Source organism: Balaenoptera borealis (genome assembly GCF_965194805.1).
Source record: "Balaenoptera borealis genome assembly, chromosome: 8".
Lineage (NCBI taxonomy): Eukaryota > Metazoa > Chordata > Mammalia > Artiodactyla > Balaenopteridae > Balaenoptera > Balaenoptera borealis.
Genome location: NC_138865.1, coordinates 2804299 through 2827087, shown reverse-complemented (window position 1 = coordinate 2827087; position 22789 = coordinate 2804299). Strand labels below are relative to the sequence as shown.

At 47.8% G+C, this 22789-nt stretch overlaps 1 protein-coding gene and 1 pseudogene across 3 annotated transcripts in view; one reads left to right on the top strand and one right to left on the bottom strand.

Annotated features, from left to right (window-relative positions):
* Nucleotides 1-9218: 9218 nt before the first annotated feature.
* LOC309633376 (bcl-2-like protein 13) lies at nucleotides 9219-10962 on the bottom strand (annotated as a pseudogene). Its single transcript has 2 exons — nucleotides 10542-10962; nucleotides 9219-10448 (listed from the first exon to the last, which is right to left on the bottom strand). The product of its transcript is annotated as a bcl-2-like protein 13 (transcript).
* An 873-nt stretch (nucleotides 10963-11835) lies between these two features.
* Nucleotides 11836-22789, top strand: part of LOC309633369 (uncharacterized protein) — a 45603-nt gene continuing 34649 nt past the window's right edge. For both annotated transcript variants that reach the window (XM_082402163.1, XM_082402164.1), the window contains exons 1-4: nucleotides 11836-11918; nucleotides 12836-12915; nucleotides 13974-14128; nucleotides 19103-19245. In XM_082402163.1, the coding sequence (XP_082258289.1) occupies nucleotides 11891-11918; nucleotides 12836-12915; nucleotides 13974-14128; nucleotides 19103-19245 (406 nt within the window). In that variant the 5' untranslated portion in view covers nucleotides 11836-11890. The remainder of the gene's footprint in view (nucleotides 11919-12835; nucleotides 12916-13973; nucleotides 14129-19102; nucleotides 19246-22789) is intronic.

The window sequence follows — 22789 nt, the reverse complement described above, 5'->3', positions numbered from 1 at the left end:
TCTATCCTGGAGAATGTTCCGTGCGCACTTGAGAAGAAAGTGTAATCTGCTGTTTTTGGATGGAATGTCCTATAAATATCAGTTAAATCTATCTGGTCTATTGTATCATTTAAAGCTTGTGTTTCCTTATTAATCTTCTGTCTGGATGATCTGTCCTTTGGTGTAAATGAGGTGTTAAAGTCCCCCACTATTATTCTGTTACTGTTGATTTCCTCTTTTATAGCTGTTAACAGCTGCTTTATGTATTAAGGTGCTCCTATGTTGGGTGCATATATGTTTATAATTGTTATATCTTCTTCTTGGATTGATCCCTTGATCATTATGTAGTGTCCTTCCTTGTCTCTTATAACATTCTTTATTTTAAAGTATATTTTATCTGATATGAGTATTGCTACTCCGGCTTTCTTTTGATTTCCATTTGCATGGAATATCTTTTTCCATCCCCTCACTTTCAGTCTATATGTGTCCCTAGGTCTGAAGTGGGTCTCTTGTAGACAGCATATATATGGGTCTTGTTTTTGTATCCATTCAGCAAGCCTGTGTCTTTTGGTTGGAGCATTTAATCCATTCACGTTTAAGGTAATTATCAATAAGTATGTTCCTATGACCATTTTCTTAATTGTTTTGGGTTTGTTTTTGTAGGTCCTTTTCTTCTCTTGTGTTTCCCACTTAGAGAAGTTGCTTTAGCATTTGTTTTAGAACGGGTTTGGTGGTGCTGAATTCTCTTAGCTTTTGCTTGTCTGTAAAGCTTTTGATTTCTCCATCAAATCTGAATGAGATCCTTGCTGGGTAGAGTAATCTTGGTTGTAGGTTCTTCCTTTTCATCACTTTAAATATGTCATGCCACTCCCTTCTATCTTGTAGACTTTCAGCTGAGAAATCAGCTGTAACCTTATGGGAGTTCCCTTGTATATTATTTTTCGTTTTTCCCTTGCTGCTTTCAATAATTTTTCTTTGTCTTTAATTTTTGCCAATTTGATTACTATGTGTCTCGGCGTGTTTCTCCTTGGGTTTATCCTGTGTGGGACTCTGTGCGCTTCCTGGACTTGGGTGGCTATTTCCTTTCCCATGTTAGAGAAGTTCTCAACTATAATCTCTTCAAATATTTTCTCAGGTCCTTTTTCTCTCTCTTCTCCTTCTGGGACCCCTATAATGCGAATGTTGGTGCATTTAATGTTGTCCCAGACGTCTCTTAGGCTGTCTTCATTTCTTTTCATTGTTTTTTCTTTATTCTGTTCCGTAGCAGTGAATTCCACCATTCTGTCTTCCAGGTCACTTGTCCGTTCTTCTGCCTCAGTTATTCTTCTATTGATTCCTTGTAGTGTACTTTTCATTTCAGTTATTGTATTGTTCATCTCTATTTGTTTGTTCTTTAATTCTTCTAGGTTTTTGTTAAACATTTCTTGCAACTTCTGGATCTTTGCATCCATTCTTTTTCCGAGGTCCTGCATCATCTTCACTATCATTATTCTGAATTCTTTTTCTGGAATGTTGCCTATCTCCACTTCATTTAGTTGTTTTTCTGGGGTTTTATCTTGTTCCCTCATCTGGTACATAGTCCTCTGCCTTTTCATTTTGTCTGTCTTTCTGTGAATGTGTTTTTCATTCCACAGGCTGTAGGATTGTAGTTCTTCTTGCTTCTGCTGTCTGCCCTCTGGTGGATGAGGCTATCTAAGAGGCTTGTGCAAGCTTCCTGGTGGGAGGGACTGGTGGTGGGTAGAGCTGGGTGTTGCTATGGTGGGCAGAGCTCAGTAAAACTTTAATCTGCTTGTCTGCTGTTAAGTGGGACTGGGTTCCCTCCCTGTTGGTTGATTGGCCCGAGGCAACCCAACACTGGAGCCTACCCGGGCTCTTTGGTGGGGCTAGTGGAAGACTCTGGGCAGGCTCCCGCCAAGGAGTACTTCCCAGAACTTCTGCTGCCAGTGCCCTTGTCCTCACGGTGAGCTACAGCCACCCCCCGCCTCTGCAGGAGACCCTCCGACACCAGCATGTAGGTCTGGTTCAGTCTCCTATGGGGTCACTGCTCCTTCCCCTGGGTCCCGATGCGCACACTACTTTGTGTGTGCCCTCCAAGAGTGGAGTCTCTGTTTCCCCCAGTCCTGTTGAAGTCCTGCAATCAAATCCCGCTAGCCTTCAAAGTCTGATTCTCTGGGAATTCCTCCTCCTGTTGCTGGACCCCCAGGTTGGGAAGCCTGACGTGGGGCTCAGAACCTTCACTCCAGTGGGTGGACTTCTGTGGTATAATTTTTCTCCAGTTTATGAGTCACCCACCCTGTGGTTATGGGATTTGACTTTATTGTGATTGCGCCCCCTCCTACCGTCTCATTGCGGCTTCTCCTTTGTCTTTGGATGTGGGTTATCTTTTTTGGTGAGTTCCAGTGTCTTCCTGTCGATGATTGTCCAGCAGTTAGTTGTGATACCAGTGCTCTCCCAGGAGTAGAGCACGTCCTTCTACTCCGCCATCTTGAACCTCAGTGTGATGCCAGTGTTGTGTGGTAGATTTAAAAGGGTTCAGCTCCAATCTATTTTTATTTTTTGATGGCCAATTCATTACCATCCTCAGGACAAATAAAATAAGGAGTTTTCCCTTAAGTTTGGGGGAGTTTGTTGGGTTTTGTTTGTGCTGTGAGGAAAGGCCAAATATTGAATAATTGGTTGCAAACTAAAAATCTACTATGTAGACATAGAGAATAAATGGCTCTAAATCCCACAAAATCTTGAATTCTGGGACACACACACACATATGTGTGTGTGTGCATATATGTGTGTACAAAAAGCACAAAAAGTGTGCTGTAAAAATCTGCAGTCTTGTACCGTGGGCAGGTCTAGATTCCACAGTTAAGAAATTAATGTAAAAGTTTGTGATACACCATTGTAAAGCAATTATACTCCAGTAAAGATGTTTTAAAAAAAAGAAAAAAAGAAAAAGAAAAATTCGTGATAGTTTGAGCAGATCCAACAGAAACAAACCTCAAATTGTTCAATAAACTGAAAGCATTTGAGTTTCCCACATAGAAAAGAAACCTAGCTAAAAATGGGCCAAACATTAAAACATCACAAACCTCACCCAGAAGCAGTCTGCTGTAAGGAAGAGTCAGTATATGAGACCATGTGAAGACTGACACCTCCAGAAGCCAAGCCCCTTAGAGCAGCCAGAGTGGCTATGCAATTAGTATGTCTAAAGTTACTGAAGGACCATAACAGTTAATGTTTATTTAGTGCTTGATTTGTAAAAGTATAATTGCTGACGTCAATGGAGAGCTTAAATGACTCAGATAGACTTGCAGAAATTAATGAGAATTCAGCACAAAACAATGAAGTTATAAAAGGTATGACAAAGTTTAATAGAGTATGGAACTTAAAAGATATATATACATATACATGTAGAGAGAGAGAGAGAGAGCTCTTTTTAATTTTGAGTTTCAGAAGAAAAAGGACTCCAAATTGAGGAAAGACATAAGTCCTCAGATTTAAAGGGCTCTGTAAGTACAGTATAAATAAATAAAAGACAAATGGAAGTGAAACTACAGCACATCATGGATCAAGAGAAAACCTTAAAAGTAACAAAACAAAGGAAAAAAACAGATCACCTGCAAAGGTATGACAGTTCCCATCAGCAACATTCATGATATCTCCAAAGTCCTAAAGTACTGGACCCAGGTAAGCCATCATTCAAGAGTCAGAGTGCATAATAAACATTTTCAGAGAAACAAAGTCGAAGAACAACAGATCCTTACCGAAAGAATTGAAAGACAAAGAAAACCGAACCAAGAAGGAAGGAATGAGGGGAAGGGAAGTGAGTGAGGAAGGTGGCAAACATAAAGTAAATGAGGGTAAGGATTTTCTTTTAAAACAAAATGGAAAGGACAGTTAACAGGAGGTACACCTAAAATGCTGGGCACCAAAAATATGAAAAACAGGACAGGGATAGTAGAATTAAAACATCATAAGTTTTCAAGAATGGTAGAGACATCACTTTGGACTTTGATATGTCAATTATGCATGTTAAAAATTTAAAGGATACCATAAAAAATAGAAATAGAATGTACAATATCAAAACTTAATAGGGAAAAGAAAGAATAAAGAGAAGTCAGGAACGAAGCAGTAAAAAGCAGCCAAAAAGAAAAAGGAGTGGCAAAATGAAAACACACAGTAGGTAGTACAGATAAAACCAGATGCATCAGTGTCTTATATGGATATGATGGATAAATGAAGCAGTTCGAAGTCAGAACTTTTTATATTGATTTTTTTTAATCAGCTATATGCTAGAAGACAGAAATTAGAAACATATGAGCCCAGAAAGGTCAAGGACGAACTGATGGAGAAAGGTACACTAGGCTTCTCCAGGAAATCAGCCAAGCTAAAGGCTGCAGGTGCCGCTGGTGCTCAGGACAGACAGAGGACAAGGACAGGGGCAGGGACTGGCTTGGACACCAGGCTGGGTCATCTGATCAAGGACGTGATGATCAAGTTCCCGGAGGAGATCCCTCTCGTTTCCTTCCTTGACTTCTTCTGGGCCCATTTCTTGAGGATGAGGCACTAAGGGTTGCACTCTTCCAGAGAAAGGAAAGAGGTGACCAGAAACCACCTCCGAGTTACCCTGGGCTGTTGGGAACCACGTGGCACGCTGGTCAAGATTTGAACACTCATAGGAAGTGGCAACTGCCGTTCCTGTGTCATCACCTGGGCAAGGCATCCCTGACCTCTTGGAGGCAAGACTGCTGGGGAAGCAGCCCTCTCCCTCCTGGCAAGGGGGTGGGGTTGGGCACTGCACCTCTGTGCCTGTGCCTCCTACCCTTCCCCCGGAGGGCAGTGTCCCTGCCCCTCTGCCCAGCTGTTCAGTGGTATGCTGCCACCCTGGCTGACTCGGCTGAAGCTGCCTGATGCCATCTCCAAAGCACGGCTCTCTCACTCTGACTCAGTGTCCCCATCGGGAAGCTCCTGATCCTTCAAGATCCACGCCTGGTCTCACTGCAGAGCACTCAGGACTCTGCTGTGGCCACCACAGTGGTTTCAGACCAGCAAAAACAAAGTGAATTAAACCTAAGGAGGAAAAACCAGCTATACCAGGCAAATGTTAAACAACATAGACTTTTAGACCAAAAAAAAAAAATATTAGAAAAGATTAATAACATAATGATTAAAAAGGAAAATTTCACCAAGAGGATGGAATCCTGGACCTGTGTACCTCTAAGATGTAGGTTCAAATTTTTCAAAGCAAAGACTGACAGGTTTACAAAGAGAAACTGACAAATCCATAGTCTCACAGAAATTTTATACACCCCTCTCAGCAACAGATAACATAAGCAATCAATAAAGTATCTGATAGATAAGAATCGCAAAACATTCCGCTAACAACTCCCAAATAATCCCCTGTGGAGAGCAGACTACATTCTGCCTTACGAAGAGGTTTCCCGGGAGAAAACTAAAAAACCACGGGATTCCACAGGCACCAGCCAAATGAGGCCAGTTTCCCTTGCGCCTGAGAAAAAGGCAGGACTAGAAACAACCTAGCGGCTTAAGAAACAACGGGGGAGGGAAAGCCCAGAGCCCAGACTGATGCTGCGAAAAACAACGACCACAGCACTTCCGAAGGGGGGTATCGAGCGTGTGGCCCAGGCTTCAGGGGACAAAGTCTCCAGACCCTCCGTGGAGCAGACAGCTCAGGGGAAGGCACTGGGCCTCCAGTTGCCCGGTCATGTCTGCTGTGAGTTTGATTAGAAAGGCTATACTGGGTGATCCGGACAGTCGGGCCAGGCTCTGCTTGGTCATCTGGGCAGAGTAACCTTTGCAGATCGGACTGAAGGTCCTTCCTGGGAACGAGAGACTTCCATCAGGTGGAGATTTGAGTTCTCAACACACACTGGCCTCCCTCTTTCCTGGTTCACCCCCAGCCAAACCCCTCGAATGCCTCCCTTTATAGCCAGGAAGAGGCTGATAGGCTGTAGAACAGGCTCTAAAGAGATGCTGAAATAATTAACTCAACTGGGTTCACTCTGCAGTTAAGCACCCGCAGGCTGCAGGGAGGTTCATGCCGCAGGATTTCAGAGGGAAGGTAGGGAGGGACGGCGGTTTGGAGGCCCTCCCCCTCCACACACGCACTGTGTGTCTCCAAAGTCGGGTTGCAGGAAATGAGGGCAGAGAGATTAAACGTCTGGTTTGGACAGGGAACTGCACAGCGGAGATGAGAACTCCAGGCTCCCCAAGCCACTGCCGCTGTGTCACGCTGCTGCCTTACTTCCTGTTTTTCCACTCAAGCTAATCATGACATGAAATATTTGAAAACCGGTTACCAGGCTGAAGAATGCAAAGTATTCAGGTGGTGAAGGGCGTTATTTACAAAGAGCCAGGAGAACGCGCGGTCTATCCGTGAACCATCCATCCCCCGCATGTAAAAGAGATGCGACCTACAGCTATCGGGGTGAATATCCTACTTCGTGTTGCGTTTGGCTGACAGTTTGATCACAGCTAGACCTGTTTGGAGTGAGGGTTGCTAAAGCTCTGTTTGTTTTTTGGTGTTAACTTTTCAACAAAACTCACCATTTAAAATAGCAAGAAATGAATCAGTCCATCAATCAACCAATCCAGAACCTGTATGTTTTTGCCCAAGTCATAAAATATGTATTTATTTATAATTTCAACAACATGCAGTGGAAATAAGGTGCTTTCTAAGAACTAAAGCATTTTAATCTTCTTGTAAATAGCTAAGCTAGAAACATTCATTACAGCAAATGGCTTGTTCTGCCATATACTCATTCGTCATGTGTTCTTTTGTGCTGTTGGTTCATTTTTTTTATGCCCTACAGCAGGGATTGGTAAACTTTCTCTGTCAAGGGCCAGATGGAACATACTTTCAGCTTTATGAGCCGGGCTCTCCCTGTGCGATGACTCACCTCTGCCTCTATAACAAGAGGGCAGCCCTGGGAGGGAGGTAAGCAAGGGAGCGCAGCTGGACTTGGCCCCAGGCTGCAGGTGCCAAGTCCTTGCTGGGCAGCGAAAACCGTGCTGTGTGGCCAGTAGAGTTCGCGGGCGAAGTGTCCAGCCTATACTTGGTGCAACTAAACATACTTCATCTGTGCTCTTCATAACCTAACATACTTGGATGCCTGTCTCACCAAGGAGAGGATAAGCCTGTTGGATGACGGGACAATACTTCATGATCGGATATTCTCCCGAACTTCACCCCAGACAACATGTCCCAGAGGAAAGTGCGTGGGTTTGACTTTATCCCTTCCCCCACTCCCACCCCTTTGGTAACCATAAGTTTGTTTTCTATGTCTGTGAGTATGTTTCTGTTTCATAAGTAAGTTCACTCGTATCATTTTTTTTACATTCCACGGATAAGTGATAACATATGATGTTTGCTTTCTCTGTCTGACTTAGTTCACTCAGTATGATCATCTCTAGGTCCATCCATGTTGCTGCAAATGGCATTATTTCAATCTTTTTATGGCTGAGCAATATTCCATTGTATATATGTACCACATCTTCTTTATCCATTCCTCTGTTGATGGACATTTATGTTGATTTACATTCACATTGTTGTATTGAATACAACAGATCTTTAGAACGTTTTCATCTGGCAAGACTAAAACCCTGCCACCATTAAACAATACCCCCTTACCCTCCTCCACCACCATTCTTCCTGTCCTTATGAATTTGACTTATTTAAGTAAGTGGACTCATACAGTATTTGTTTTATTGTGACTGGCTTATTTCAATTTGCATAATGTCCTCAAGGTGCATCCTTTTTGCAGCATGTGACAAGGTTTCTTTCTTTTTTAAGGCCAAATAATATTCCTTTGTATGTACAGACCACATTTTGTTCATCCATTCTTCTATCCCATTCATCCATCCATGGACACTTAGGTTGCTTTCACCTTTTGGCTATTGTAAATGATGCTGCTATAAACACGGGTGTACAAATACCTCTTCAAGACTGTGCTTTCAATTCTTTTGGGTATATACTCAGAAGCAGAACTGCTGAATTATATGATCATTCTGTTTTTTGTTGTTGTTGTTTTTTGGTGATCGGGATAGGTAATGTTATTACAAATTTCAGGATTTAAAAAGTAATCTGTTACATTTACTAGGATAATCTGAGATGACCTGTCTCAAGCACGTGTGTCCCGTCAGTGGCACTGACCTCAGGCATGAAGAGACGCGGTCCCCCCGTGAGGGACGCGGTCAGCGGATGAGGCTACGCTGAGTCTCCACGGGCACGTGCTGACCGTGGTCACTACGGTTTGTCACTCCGGCATTTGGGCCGTGACGAGCTCAGTGTAAGCCTCCGTTACGGAACTCCGAGAGCCAGGCTAGAACCCCAAGGGCAGCCTCTCTTTCCTGCTTTTTACTTCAGTGGTATTTAGGAGACTTTGTGTGCTGATGGAGAGTTATGATTCCCTGGCCTGTAAGCCCACGTGTGGAAACCCTCATCACCCGGCAGAGACCGCCGAGGAGCGGCCTGACTGGGAAGGAGGCTGAGGCCAGAGCCTGGGAATCACGCTAGTCCAGGTCACGGACAGCGATGCCCAGCAAGAGGGACGCTGCCGGCCGGCGAGGCCCCGTCGGCTCAAGGCCGCGCACAGACAAAAGGGCTGGAAGCAGCCTCGATAGGCCAGCGAAGCCACCCTCCAGCTTCCCAACGCGCAGACAAACTTGCCTCACGGGCAGGGGCCCCGGGTCTCTTCCGTCTAGTGCGTTTAAAGACTAAAGGCAGCATTTTTACAAGGGGAACTGCGGGAAGCATCGGGCGAGCCCTCTCCACGGGGCCTCGGGGCACCCTGGGGCGAGGCGGGCAGGGCAGTGCCTGAGAGGCGGCTGAGACCCGGCGGAGCACCTGGGCTGCGGGGCCGAGGGCGGGAAGACCAGAGGCGCCGAGAGACTCCAGGCAGCAGCGCGCCAGCAGCCGAGGGGCCCACAGCCAAGCCCTCCTGCCTGGGGTCTCCCCCCCCACCCCAGGTCCCCCCACGGGGACCCTCTCGCTCTGAGACTGTGGCTCTCACGGGACGACGTTATCCCTGGGGGACGTTTGGCAACACGGGGAGACACGTGGGGTGGGGCTGTCACCACTGGGGAAGGCGCTACGGGGCTGGTGGGCAGAGGCTGCACACCCTACAGCGCACAGGCGCCCAGGCCCGGGAGCTACCCAGGGGCCGTGGACGCCGGGGGAGGGGGGGCACCTTACACACAAGACCCTGAACCTGGCAGGCGCCCAGGCCCGGGAGCTACCCAGGGGCCGTGGACGCCGGGGGAGGTGGGGCACCTTACACACAAGACCCTGAACCTGGCAGGCGCCCGGGCCCTGGACCTCCGATCAGACCGGCGTGCGCAGCCTCCAGCTCAAGCCCTAACACGTGGGTCGGCCCCTGCCCTGCGGACCCAAGTTCTCCTGACCCCGAACTGTCCAAGGGATGTCCAGCCAGCTCCTGGCAGCTCCAGTCCGGTCGACACAACTAAAACCTTACACCTTTTTGTCTTCTCTCTCCGAAAAATCTACTTCCTTCTCAGAGCCACTGCCACCGCAACTGCCACCGCCAGGATGGCAACAGCGGCTGCCCCTCCGCCGAGCGGGAGGGACTTGCCCTCGGGCCGGGGGCCAGCTTTGCCGTGGCCACAGGACAGGGCCCCGCCCCCAGCCCCCCCCTCCCCGCCCGCGGGCCGCCTGCTCTCCGCCCGGCGGGGCTGCTGGGGGCTCCCCCGGGGGCTCTAGCGGTGGGACCCCCTCCTGCTCCAGCTCAGCAGCTTCGGACGCTTCCGCTCCCGCCTCTTCTTCAGCAGGTTCCACGGACAGGGATGTCGTGGGACGGGCTGTCTGGCCGGCCGACCCCTCGGGGCCAGAATCCCAGGCCGCCATCAGGGCAGGGGCCGCCGCCTCCGCGCCCTCGGGCACCTCCGCCTCCTCCACGTGCGCGAGGTCCGAGTTGGCGGAGTTACTCTCGCTCTTCTCTCCGGCCCCGTTGCTGTCCAAGCTCTCGACTTCTTCGGGGTCCGCTGCGACCTGCTGCCAGGACTCGGGAGCCGGGGACGCCGGTGGGCTCTCGGTGCGCCAGCTCTGGCTGCTGGACAGCGACACGGGGAGGCCCTCGGCCCGCCAGGACGCCGTCGCGGGCGTCGGAGCCTCGGTGGGGCTGGCGAGCGGGGCGCCGCCTCCGGGCGGGATGTCGGTGTCGTTGCTGTCCTCCGCGGGGCGCTCCTCGTCCTCCTCCGCGGACTCCAGGTTAAAGGCAGTGCCCTAGCCACCCTGCTGCGTGATGCGCTCGGCGGCGTGGTCCTCCGGGAGAGTCCCACCAAACTGCAGCGACGCGCTCCAAGGTTCCTGAGCTCGCCTTGTCAACCCCAAGAGCACTGGTCGCAGCAGAATCAGAGGCACCAACGTCTTATTCCGGCCGCTGGCGTGAGCTGTGGTCTCCAGTGTACATTCCCCACGTGCCTGGTACGTCCCTGGCCTGGGTGCTCCCTGCAGCTCGGCTTGCGTGCATCGGTCCCTTCACTTCCTTTCCTGAACCGTCTGCCGCTGCTGTGCGCCGCGGAGTCCCCACGCGGGTCTGTCTACCAGGCCGAAGTGCTTTAGCGTCCGGCTGAGGGGCGTCTGCAAGGCCCCGGCAGAGGCGCCCTCAGCTCCTGCGACGCCTTCTCCCCCAGGCGGGCCAAGCGGTCCTCTGCGGAGCTGTCGGGGTTTGTGGGGCTGAACACGGGCAAAGAGTGCCGGGTGAAGCCTGTGCTGGCGAAGGCTTCAGACATTTCTTCGTCCAGGGATTTTAGCTCTTCTTCAATTTCAGTTTTAACTTTTAATAAAATTTCTTGATCCAGAGATTGTGAAGCCGTATCTTGTCGAACCCCTTGGGGTGAGGAAAGCTGTTGCTCCCGCGGCTTCTCCTGAGAGAGGACTCCCAGGTAGCTCAGGACGACACACTTTGTTTCATAGTGAGACCCTAGGGGCACAGTGGTAGAGGACGCCATGGGGTCGGCTGGCAGAGCTCCGGAAAGGTCTGCTTGCAGATGTGTGAAATCTGGCCCAGGCCCCTGCCCCCAAAGAGGTGAGAGACGCAGCGGCGGCAGATAACTCTGTTTTTAATTTTTTTTTAAGGAGCCACCCTACTGTTTTCCACAGCAGCTGTACCGCTTCATATTCCTACCAACAGTGTGCAGTGGTGCCTGTGTCTCCACATCCTCACCAGCACTTGCTATTTTCTGGGGTGTTTTGTTTTTGTTTTTTGATAGCACCTTCCTAGTGGGTATGAGGTGATATCCCACTGTGGTTTTGATTTGCATTTTCCTAATGAATAGTGATGTTGAGCATCTTTCCATGTGCTTGTTGGGAGTAGCACAGATTTTATTTAAGTTCGTTTGTTTGATTATAACTTTTAACTATTTGGACATACAGCACATGGGCCACCAACTGAAATCTTGCCTTGAACGCTGCAAACGTTAGGGGCAGACCTGAGTCCAGCCCATCCCAAAGCCTTTTACCACCTAGTTAGGTATGGATTGACCCTTTAAACTATTCAGCACAGCAGCATTAGACAGAGACAGCTGATTCTATTAGAGAATTTTGTTTTAGCTGAAGAAGAGAAAACTAAGAAGGGTCTACCTTATCCAGCACCTTGCGTAAGGCGTGCAGGTCCCACACCTCCAAGTGCGGTGCCTAAGCCAGCAGGTCAGCCTCACCTAGGGAGTGGTAGACACACAGATGCTCTAGCCCCACCCCAGGTAGACTAACCAGAATCTGCATTTTAAGGAGTTCGCAGGTGAGCTGTCTGAGCTTTGACGTTTGAGAAGCACTGGTCTGTGTGTTCCTGAGGGTACCAGGAAGACTAAAAACAAACAACTTCAGCAACAACATCAGTGACGCTTACTGAGCACTCACTGTGCACCAAGAACTGAACCGATGCTTTTCATCTGTTATCATAACATAGGTAAACACTTTACAGAAAACTGAGGCTTAGAAACATTACTTGCCCCACGTCACGGCTAGTAAGCAGTGGAGCCAGGATTTAAACCCAGGCAGTCTGAAAATAGAATCTGATGAACTTCACATACTATTTCATCTCGTAAAGGAATCAGAGGATTAAAGGGAACAAATAAATAATGAAGGAATAAATAAATGAACCGTCATAAATGGAAATCTTAAGTTCAGGAGTTAATCACTGCGGGCTGGCGTGGCTTTTTCCCCAGTTCTGAAGCTTCCTCCTAAGTGGAGAACAGAAGGGACCCCTGGTCCGTGGTGGAGCCCAGGCACTTCCCGGGCCCTGGACCTCCAGCGCCCACCCCCACTCCAGAGAGCTCGGGCTCAGCGGCGCCCCCTGCAGGAAGGTTCGGAGGCAGGTCAGGCTGCGTGGCTGGTCTGTCCCTGTGGGTTCGGGGTTCCGAAGCCCACTCTTCAGAGACAGACCAGCTGATGTTTGGAACTCCCGCCTGCCTTACTCTTCCTCATATTTCTCTGTCGTTTCAGAACTTGGTCTGATAAGGGAGGGTGCATTTTCTCAGGCACCCTCACACTCCAACATGCACCATTTAAATCATTTGTTTATTTTAAATAATATTTATTTGTTGGTACCTGCTTCTGCTCATTTTCAAAAAGGACTTCCCGAACAGAAAAAAAAATTTTAAGTTTTGCATGAAATATAGGTACATATAATATTTATGTTAATATTTATTTTTAATATATGTTTAAATAATATTGATCCTGTAATATTTTATTTTAAATAATATTTCAAATAAGTCAATGTTTAATGTAACATAAATACTTATGTAATATAATCTAACGAGTTTCATGAAATTTCAAAATATTAAAGCTCGCTAAACAAGTGACTCAACCGTTTTTCTCCACAAGGCTCTTCCAAGGACGATGCTCAAGAAAGGATGCCAGCATCCGGTCACAGGACCAGGTCCCCCGGCTCCCTTCAGCTTCAGGTAAGTTGCCACACATGGTGGTAACTCATATCTACTCCCATCCGCACGAGGAATTTGCGCGCTTTTGAAGATAATGTAGCAGGTACTGCCTGTCATTTTTTTGGTAAATTACCTATGGAACATGGGCTTGAAGGGCTGATACAAACTTAAAACCAGTTTATTTGGGCTGTACCTGCTTAGCAATCCAGTGATGGGGGAGGCTTGTTCCATGGTCGTGACTGCAGTTCTCAGGGTGTGTCAAGTGTACGGAACAGAGGTTACAGCCCCAGCATTTGACGGTAGGAAGCAAGCAAACAACGATGAAGGCAGCATTCCCGGCTTTATTTGTTTGCTTACTGACCATTGAGATTAAAGGGCATGATGTAGCTAGTATTTCTTCCAACTGAAATGAACACAAGCCAGGTGCCTTTCAATACCTGAAGCACTGGGAGGGTGTCAGTTTGGTTGGAACAATGGTCATCCAACCCTGAGGCTCCCAGAGCTGAGAGCAGAGGTCACACTGCCAAGAAGGAAACGTTGAAAGGAAGGCGTTGAAAGGATCGGTGAGAACTCCCTGCATGGCTTTATTTTTCTCCCGGGTGTTACAGAGGCGAGAAGGTTGGGTCTGAGAAAATGGAATGTCCTGGTGCCCATGGGGGCTGTGATGTGCTCTGTAGCATCAGAGACACGATCTCACTGCAGTCTTGAGATGTCAGGGGAGAAACTTCATTTGATCCTGCTAAGCTTACAGAGTACAGATGGAGAGAAAGACTAAAAGTAAGCAATGAACAGGTAGGGGGAAGGCGTCCAAAGGATCCTTCCTTAGAGATAATCAAGTTGGGGGAGCGGGGGATACCTGTCGCTGTAGCTGAATTCCCTGGACACACTCAGTCCCAGACCACTCAGAATGCTCTGGGCCACAGTCCCTTTCAGACAAGCCACCAGCAATGGCTGAGAAAGACAGACTAATCCCCATATTAGCCGGGGTGGAGGTAATGAGCAAGGTAAATCGGCCTGCGGGAGGGTGCATCGGATGTAAATGATTTGAGGAATAGCCGTGCCCTGTTCCCTTTCTCCAGCTCCAGGCTGACAGCGCCCAGACAACGTCCAGTCAGCGTTCCGTCTGTGAACGTTGCTTCTGGCAGAGACCTGCTCCCTGGCAACAGCGCTTCCTGCTTGCTGAACACCCTGGCTCTTCTATCCACCCTGTTTCAGCTTCATCACCATCTGCAAGGTAGGTTTTACGTCCATGCAAGACATTAGGACAGTGAGCCCCTGAGAGCTTCGGAAAGTGATGGCAGACACAGGAGAAGAGCCCAGATTCGAGCCCAAGGCTGTTGATGCCAAAGCTCGTGCACCTTCACCTCCTGCTTTGCCGTCTGTCACAGGGCGAGGCTGACTTTGCACAGGACCTGTGACCCTGGTGAGTGCCTATCAGCTACCCATTAATCCTTCAAAAGAGAATTTCAGTCTCAAATTATGAAAATTGTATGAGAAACACCTGAATAGACCGCGTTTGTGAAATGTGTATAACTTGGAGAGAACGAAAACCAAGGAACGGGTTTTCTTGTCCTTAGCAGATTCAGGCCAGTAACTTGATTTCCTTCCCAGAGAGTTTCCATCACTTCCCTCGCCCAGAGCAGAGCCATCTCCCACCCTCTGGCCGCAGAAGGGTCCCCAGCTCAGGTCAACCAGCTGCCTTGATAGAACCAGCTCTACTGAGTTTCTGCTGGTCCTCAGTGTCCCCAGAATTTCCATTCCTAAAGGGCTTTGGGGCAGCAGTCTTATCTGAAAGAGGCTGTTGAAACTCCAGTGTTACGGCATTTTGCATGAAATGGAAGAAGCGTGATCGGCTGCATCACAGGAGGGTGGGAGCCACAGACCGCCCCCCTGGAGACTCTGCTCTCACCTCCGCTCCCCTCCCTCCGCCCCCCCGCTCTGTGTCCTCCCTGTGGACCCCGGTTCCTCTCGTCCGGCTGTTTATACTCTCAGACTTAAGAAGTCAAAGTAAACGAGGTCAGAGTTCACGAGCAGCTCCAGGCTCCACCGCGGCCCCAGCTCCGGGTTTTTTTCTGGAAAACAGGTGGCTCAGCCGGTGGTGATGGACAGACCTCAAGGAAAGGGTCTGCGTTGCCTGTGCATCTCCACCCACTCTGCAGGGGGGTCTTAAGTTTCAGTCATCGCTGATCTACATAATTTTATTATCAAACCGTCGTGGGCACAGGCTAAGGGCACTCAGACTGTGCTCCCGGCTCCCCCCGGCGGCCCCCTCCTGTCCCCTTCGGCTCGTGCGTGAGGAGGGGAAAGTCTGGTCCAGAACCCCCTGCACCACCACCACGGTGGCAGGGCTGAGCCGCCACCTGCCAGCAGCCCTGCAGCCTCGGACAAGCACTGAGCCCCCAGGCCTCCGTGGCCCTGGCGTCGGGGGGCATTCATTGCAGAGATGGGCGTGGTGAGGAATCCGGCAAGGCGCTCAGCCGAGCACTGGCTCCATCAGCGACCGTCTCCCGTTTCTCCCAAATGGCCATTTCCCAATGTCTCTGCTGCCACGAGGCCTGAGAGCCATGGTGTCCGGATCTAATACGCGCTGACACCATCCGGGAAAGGGTGAGAGCCTGAGCTGGCTTCCACAGCTGACCTCTGCCGGGACCCCGCAGAGGTGCAGGCTCCTGGGGGCCAGCCTCACGCAGATGAGCCTCTTCAGTTCCGTCCGCATCATCCAGCCCCGTGCAAGCCCTCCTCCCACCTGCCTGACCCTGACGTCCCTCTGTGCGAGGGCGAAGTTCTTCATCCTTTAGTTGGAGATCATGCTTCAGTCGTAAAGTTTCCCTTTCTGCGCCCACCGTCTGCCCTCTGCGCCAGCACTGTGAACCCAGATGGCCATTTCTTTTTTCCTGAAACGAGCCTCATTCCCACTGTTGTAAAGGCGGGGCAGGTCGAAGGCTCAGGGGCGGGGCTGTGTGCCGAGCATTCGTATCTGAGTGTTTAGACACAGCTGGCAGACCCCTCTTCCCTGTTGCCCCTTCTAAGAGAGAGCAGGGCAGGGTCCTCCTCTCGCCTTGGCCCAGGTAAGCCCACTGGCACATAAGCAACGAGCGTGACCCCACAGGAGCAGAAGCAAGGGGGCCAGCCATGCCTGGTCCTGCGAGGAAGCTCGGAAGAGAGGCTGGCGATTGTATGCAGGTGATACAAGGACGGAAATGCTGTCTCCGCGGAAGATCCCAGGTTTTCTCCACGCCAAGCCTGAAGGTCTCTTTGTTAGTGAGTCCGCAGTGATCAAAGCAGAGACTAAAGGCAGAAGGAGCCCGAGGCTGGTTCCACGGAGTGAGGGAGTGAGCAGGCCGGGGGCCCCCAGGCCGGGGAGGGTGGGGGCACAAGCACTGGGCTCCAGTCAGAGGGTCGCCCACGCCCGGTCCCCGTGAGCGCGCCCGTCTGCACGGGTTCCAGGCCCCTCCCCTCTGTGAAGCTCTAGCACGTCGCCTTGGTAGGGTGCGAAGGATCTCAGTTTCCCCGCAAAAGCCAGGGGAGTTGGGCACGGAGGTGAGCAGTTTAAAGACATTCAGGAACCAGAACAACCGAGGGAATATTATGTATTTTTCTGAACAGCTTTTAAAGAGGGTTTCACCTCGTGGTAAAACTGCAGACGCCATCTGGACAGGCAATGAGCCTGAAACGCAGTGGAGGGGATTTGGTTCTGCACCGTCACACGGGGCAGAGCTCCTTGTGTCCACTTTTGTTTTGGGGTGGGGGGCGGGAGGGCTGTGAAGAAATGCATCCTGCACAGATAAAGGAATGTCCGGCATTAAATAACAGGAGAAAGTGACGATTCTGGAGCCCTTGCAGGTACAGTACAAATTTGATCACCAGGCCCTGGGGCAGAGCGGCCTCTAATTTTAGCCGCTGCCTCCTGTTCCTTCACTGCCCGCCCCACCGACCCCTGCCCCAACTTTCCCCACAGTGAAGATTGCAAGGAACAGCTGTTTTGGGTTTAGAAACCCTCTATCCTGCTTATCAGATCTACTTTGCCATTGGTTAAGACTAATACATGCGATGTCAAGGTTTATCTTTTAATAAAAAGTACATTTAAATTCATTTTTTCTTCCAATTTTAATAAGATCCTTTGAGATGACTTTTGTTCGGTAAAACCACATTGGGAATCACTGATGGAGTGTATGTTTGTTGACGTCTTCTCTAAATTTCTTCTTCTGGAGAAAGTTTCTTTCGGAGGAACATGGATGTAGTTCTGCGATCCCTCAGCCACCATTCGAAAACCCAAACAGCTCTGAAAACAGGAAGTGTTTGCTAACACAGTTGGCAGCAAAGCCTGACCTGACCTGAATGCTTTCAGAGTCAAAACCTGACCTGAGTTGCATGAGTCTATTTTAGTTTATCCCACAAATGGTGTAAATGTAAATACGCTTTTCTGGAGAAACATGAAGGTGCTTTATTCCATAGTGTTGCCCTAGACCCCATTTTACATGCTATATGGTATATTACTGTCCTAAAATCTGAAAGAAATCTGAATTCTGAAACATATCTGGCCTCACGAGTTTCAGATTAGGAATTGTGGTCCTATAGATATTTGTTAAATAAATGACTGTACATCCTAAGGCCTTCACGAAGGCATGTTTATTCTGCTCACCCAGGCCAGCTCTGCAGCGATAGCTCTACCCATTCTGTCACCTCATCAGACCTGCATCTGTGGGCCTGAGGTGCCCACAGCTTCCTCTGTTTCCTTTGTGGTGTGAGGGGATGAGTGGGGGTTTCACCACATCACCCGCTCGACCACTCACCCCTCCCTTCAACCACCAAATATGTGTTAAATGTCGCCACCATGCTCTATGTGAGCACAGAAAGGCAAAGAAGAGTGAGACTCAGGCTCTGACCTCTAACGACTCCTGTTCGTACAGAGAACAGATCGGTGGTTGCCAGAGGTTGGGAGGGGCATGGGCAGTGCAGAAATGGGTGAAGGGGGTCAAAAGGGACACACTTGCAGTTATACAGTAACTAAGTCCTGGGATGTACAGCATGTGACTATAGTTAATAATAATGTGTTGCATATTTGAGAGTTGCTGAGAGAGTAGACTGTAAAAGTTCTCATCACAAGAAAAAAAATTTTATAACTATGCATGCTGATGGATGATGACTTATTGTGGTGACCATTTTGCCATATATGCAAATAGCAAATCACTGTGTCATACACCTGAAACTAGTATAATGTTATATGGCAATTATACCTCAATACAAATAAAATTTTAAAAGAAACTAAAAACCATGAATAAAATAAAAATAACTCCTATTTGTAATATTAATGTGATGAAAGCAGAATGTTAGAAATCTGAACTATCTTCTCTTGTATACATCTAAACTATCCTGTAGAAATCTAAACTGTCTTCTCCTGTATAAAATGGTCATTCGTTCTTTGCAGCGCACATTTATTCAATTCTCCACTCTGCCAGGCACAAAAAGAGGACAGACCTTGTTGGGGCACTAAGTCTAGTGGGAGCCTGATGCCCAAGGAGCATTTACCCCTCGGCAGCCATCCTCACGCAGTGGGGAGAAAATGCCCACCTGTGGTCAGAGAGCTTTCCCAAAGGCGGTGCTCTCTGAGCAGACGGGGTGCTTACTTAGGAGGGAACCAGGGCAAGGGTATCTAAGGAGAAGGCAGAACCCGTGCAAAGGCATTCAGACTAGACGTCATTGGCGCGTGGAGCAAGAGTCCATTGGGAACGTCTGCAGGTCAAGATGCACGTGGGGAAAAAGAACGTTTTAAAAGTTTTAAAATGGTACAGATGAACCGGTTTGCAGGGCAGAAATAGAGACACAGATGTAGAGAACAAACGTATGGACACCAAGGGGGGAAAGCGGGGGGGGGGAGGGTGATGGAGGTGGGATGAATTGGGAGATTGGGATTGACATGTACACACTAATATGTATAAAATGGATAACTAATAAGAACCTGCTGTATAAAAAAATAAATAAAATAAAATTCAAAAAAAGAAAAAGTCAAGGAGGGTCAGGTCGTGCAAGGACCGTGCTCCCAGCCAGAGCACCGGCCTCTGCCTCCAGGCAATGAAGGATAGCTGACTGGCCAATGGACCATGATCCCTCCTCATGTGTAAATAGTTTGGAGGAGAACAAGGTGCGGTATTTGTTTCCAGCAAGATGCCCTTTGAATCTGCAAATAAGGAACATGTGTGTCCTGCAGGGCCGACCCTGCGCGAAAGCGTGAAGAAAGCCACGTGGACGGTCACCGCCCTCCTGCCGCTCAACTCCCCACATCCCACCCCCCGTGGAGACCCTCGCGACACTGCGATGCCCAGCCTGGCCACGCTGCGCTGAGAAAAACCGGTACGCATTTCTTTTAAATAGAAGGATGATGTAGTAGTCATTTCCTCTTAAAGTATTTGTTGCCACAGGGGAAGAATAGGTAACGTACACAACAGAAGCACCATTTTCTCCTTCCTTTTCCCTGAATACCTGTGCTACGTTTCATCTACTCTGAAAGGAAAGTGGCATCCCAAGAACAGAGCAGTTACTGTGGGTTGTTCCCATGCAGCCGCTGGGGTCAGCATGATGTGGCTGACATTTTTTGTGAATTCTGGTTTAATTAGTAAAATCTAAAGGCAGTAAGGCCATGTTTCTAACCATTGCCTGCCCATTCCTTTATATAAACGTGGAACAAATGAGTGTTTGCTAATTCTTTTTTTTTTTTTTTTTAAAGAAATTCACGTTCTTTTATTTATTTATTTATTTATTTATGGCTGTGTTGGGTCTTCGTTTCTGTGTGAGGGCTTTCTCCAGTTGCGGCGAGCGGGGACCACTCTTCATCGCGGTGCGCAGGCCTCTCACCATCGCGGCCTCTCTTGTTGCGGAGCACAGGCTCCAGACGCGCAGGCTCAGTAATTGTGGCTCACGGGCCCAGTTGCTCCGTGGCATGTGGGATCTTCCCAGACCGGGGCTCGAACCCGTGTCCCCTGCATTGGCAGGCAGATTCTCAACCACTGCGCCACCAGGGAAGCCCTGTTTGCTAATTCTTAATTTTATTTGGGATTTCTTTAATTGAAGTATAGTTGATGTACAGTATTATATAAGTTTCAGGTGTACAATATAGTGATTCACAATTTTTAAAGATTATACTCCATTTATAGTTATTATAAAATATTGGCTGTAGTCCCTGGGCTGTACAGTATATCCTCGTAGCTTATTTATTTTATGCATAATAGTTTGTGCCTCTTAATCCCCTACCACCAGCTTGCCCCTCCCCCCTTCCCTCTCCCCACTGGTAATCACTAGTTTTCTATATCTGCGTCTGTTTCTTTTTTGTTATATTGACTAGGTTGTCGTATTTTTTAGATTCCACATATAAGTGATATCACACAGTATTTGTCTTTCTCTGACTTATTTCACTTAGCATAATGCCCTCCAAGTCCATTCATGTTGTTGAAAATGGCAAAATTTCGCACTTTTTTATGGCTGAGTGATATTCCATTGTATATATACACCATATCTTCTTTATCCATTTGTCTGTTGATGGGCACTTGGCTTGCTTTCATATCTTGGCAGTTATAAATAACGCTGCTATGAACATTGGGGTACATGTATCTTTTCGAATAAGTGTTTCTGGTTTTTTTCAGACATATACCCAGGAATGGAATTGCTGGGTCATATGGTAGTTCCATTTTTAGTTTTTTGAGGAAACTCCATACTGTTTTCCACAGTGGCTGCACCAATGTGTACTCCCACCAACAGTTCAGGAGGGTTCCCTTTTCTCCACACCCTCTCCAACACTTCTTACTTGTGTTCTTTTTGATAATAGTCATTCTGACAGGTGTGAGGTGAGATCTCATTGTGGTTTTAATTTGCATTTCTCTGATGACTAACGATGTTGAGCATATTTTCATGTGCAAGTATTTAATTCTTGAGTAAAACTTGGAAGCACTGAGGGGAAGGAAATGTATATTTACATCCTTTGACTGGACAGTATTTTAAATGAGATTAAGAAATAATCTTACTCCTTAGCCTGAAAACCCTCTCTAGCCTGTTATCGGCTTCAAAAGTTGGGATGTGATTGACAGAACCCTTCACATCACTTGGTGTGGCTATGGTCACATGGAAATCATAATGAACGAGGTGAGGATACTGACACGACTTGATCTGAGATGCTCTTATGAACTCCTTCATCGGTGTGCCGTTTGGCTCCACTGAAAATTGAGTTATAATGTTGCCTTCTTTAGGTGTCCTCTTGAAATGTAGATACCTTGGAATGAGTCCTACGTGAAGCCTCATCCAGAGAGGTTAAGTAAGTGGCTCAGAGTCACACAGCTAGCTTGGAAAAGCCCAGAATCTAAACCTTGATTTCTGATTGGTCATTCATCCACACACTTCCTATTGCCTGATTACCATCTCATCTGTCTGTCTGCCTTCATGCACAGTTGAGATCATATGGCCCGCAAACAAAAAATTCACTCTCTGGTCCTCTATAGAAAAGGTTTGCCAACCTCTGGTTTAGATGATTGTTGTACATGTGCAGGAATTTGAAATATAGCACATATATTTTATATCTGGTGCAGAAATAGACCTAGGTTGGGACCCATCCTGCCAGAGGAGGGGACACCTGGAGCACTAGCCTTGGATTCACCAGGTGGTGTGGTGGACACGGAGAAACACGTCAGGTCATCACCCACACCCGCGAGCCTCTGACTTTCACCACTTATACCTGGTGAGTCTCCAGAGCAGCCAAGAGGTACTAGGAAGGCATCAAATATAAATAAATAAATGGAAATTTAAAAGTAATCTCAAAAGCCAGCCTCTTCAGTAAGCGGTGCTGGGAAAACTGCACGGCTACATGTAAAAGAATGAAATTAGAACACTCCCTAACACCAGACACAAAAACAAACTCCAAATGGATTAAAGACCTAAATGTAAGGCCAGACACCATCAAACTCTTAGAGGAAAACACAGGCAGAACACTCTATGACATAAATCACAGGCAAGGTCCTTTTTGACCCACCTCCTAAAGAAATGGAAATAAAAACAAAAATAAACCAATGGGACCTAATGAAACTTAAAAGCTTTTGCACAGCAAAGGAAACCATAAACAAGATGAAAGGACAACCCTCAGAATGGGAGAAAACATTTGCAAATGAAGCAACTGACAAAGGATTAATCTCCAAAATTTACAAGCAGCTCGTGCAGCTCAATATCAAAACAACAAACAACCCAATCCAAAAATGGGCAGAAGACCTAAATAGACATTTCTCCAAAGAAGATATAGATTGCCAACAAACACATGAAAGGATGCTCAACATCACTAATAATTAGAGAAATGCAAATCAAAACTACAATGAGGTATCATCTCACACAGGTCAGAATGGCCATCATCAAAAAATCTAGAAACAATAAATGCTGGAGAGGGTGTGGAGAAAAGGGAACCCTCTTGCACTGTTGGTGGGAATGTAAATTGATACAGCCACTATGGAGAACAGTATGGAGGTTCCTTAAAAAACTAAAAACAGAACTACCATACCACCCAGCAATCCCACTACTGGGCATATACCCTGAGAAAACCATAATTCAAAAAGAGTCATGTGCCACAATGTTCATTGCAGGTCTATTTACAATAGCCAGGACATGGAAGCAACATAAGTGTCCATCGACAGATGAATAGATAAAGAAGATGTGGTACATATATACAATGGAATATTGCTCAGCCATAAAAAGAAATGAAATTGAATTATTTGTAGTGAGGTGGATGGACCTAGAGTCTGTCATACAGAGTGAAGTAAGTCAGAAAGAGAAAAACAAATACCGTATGCTAACATATATATATGGAATCTAAAAAAAAAAGGTTATGAAGAACCTAGGGGGCAGGACAGGAATAAAGATGCAGACG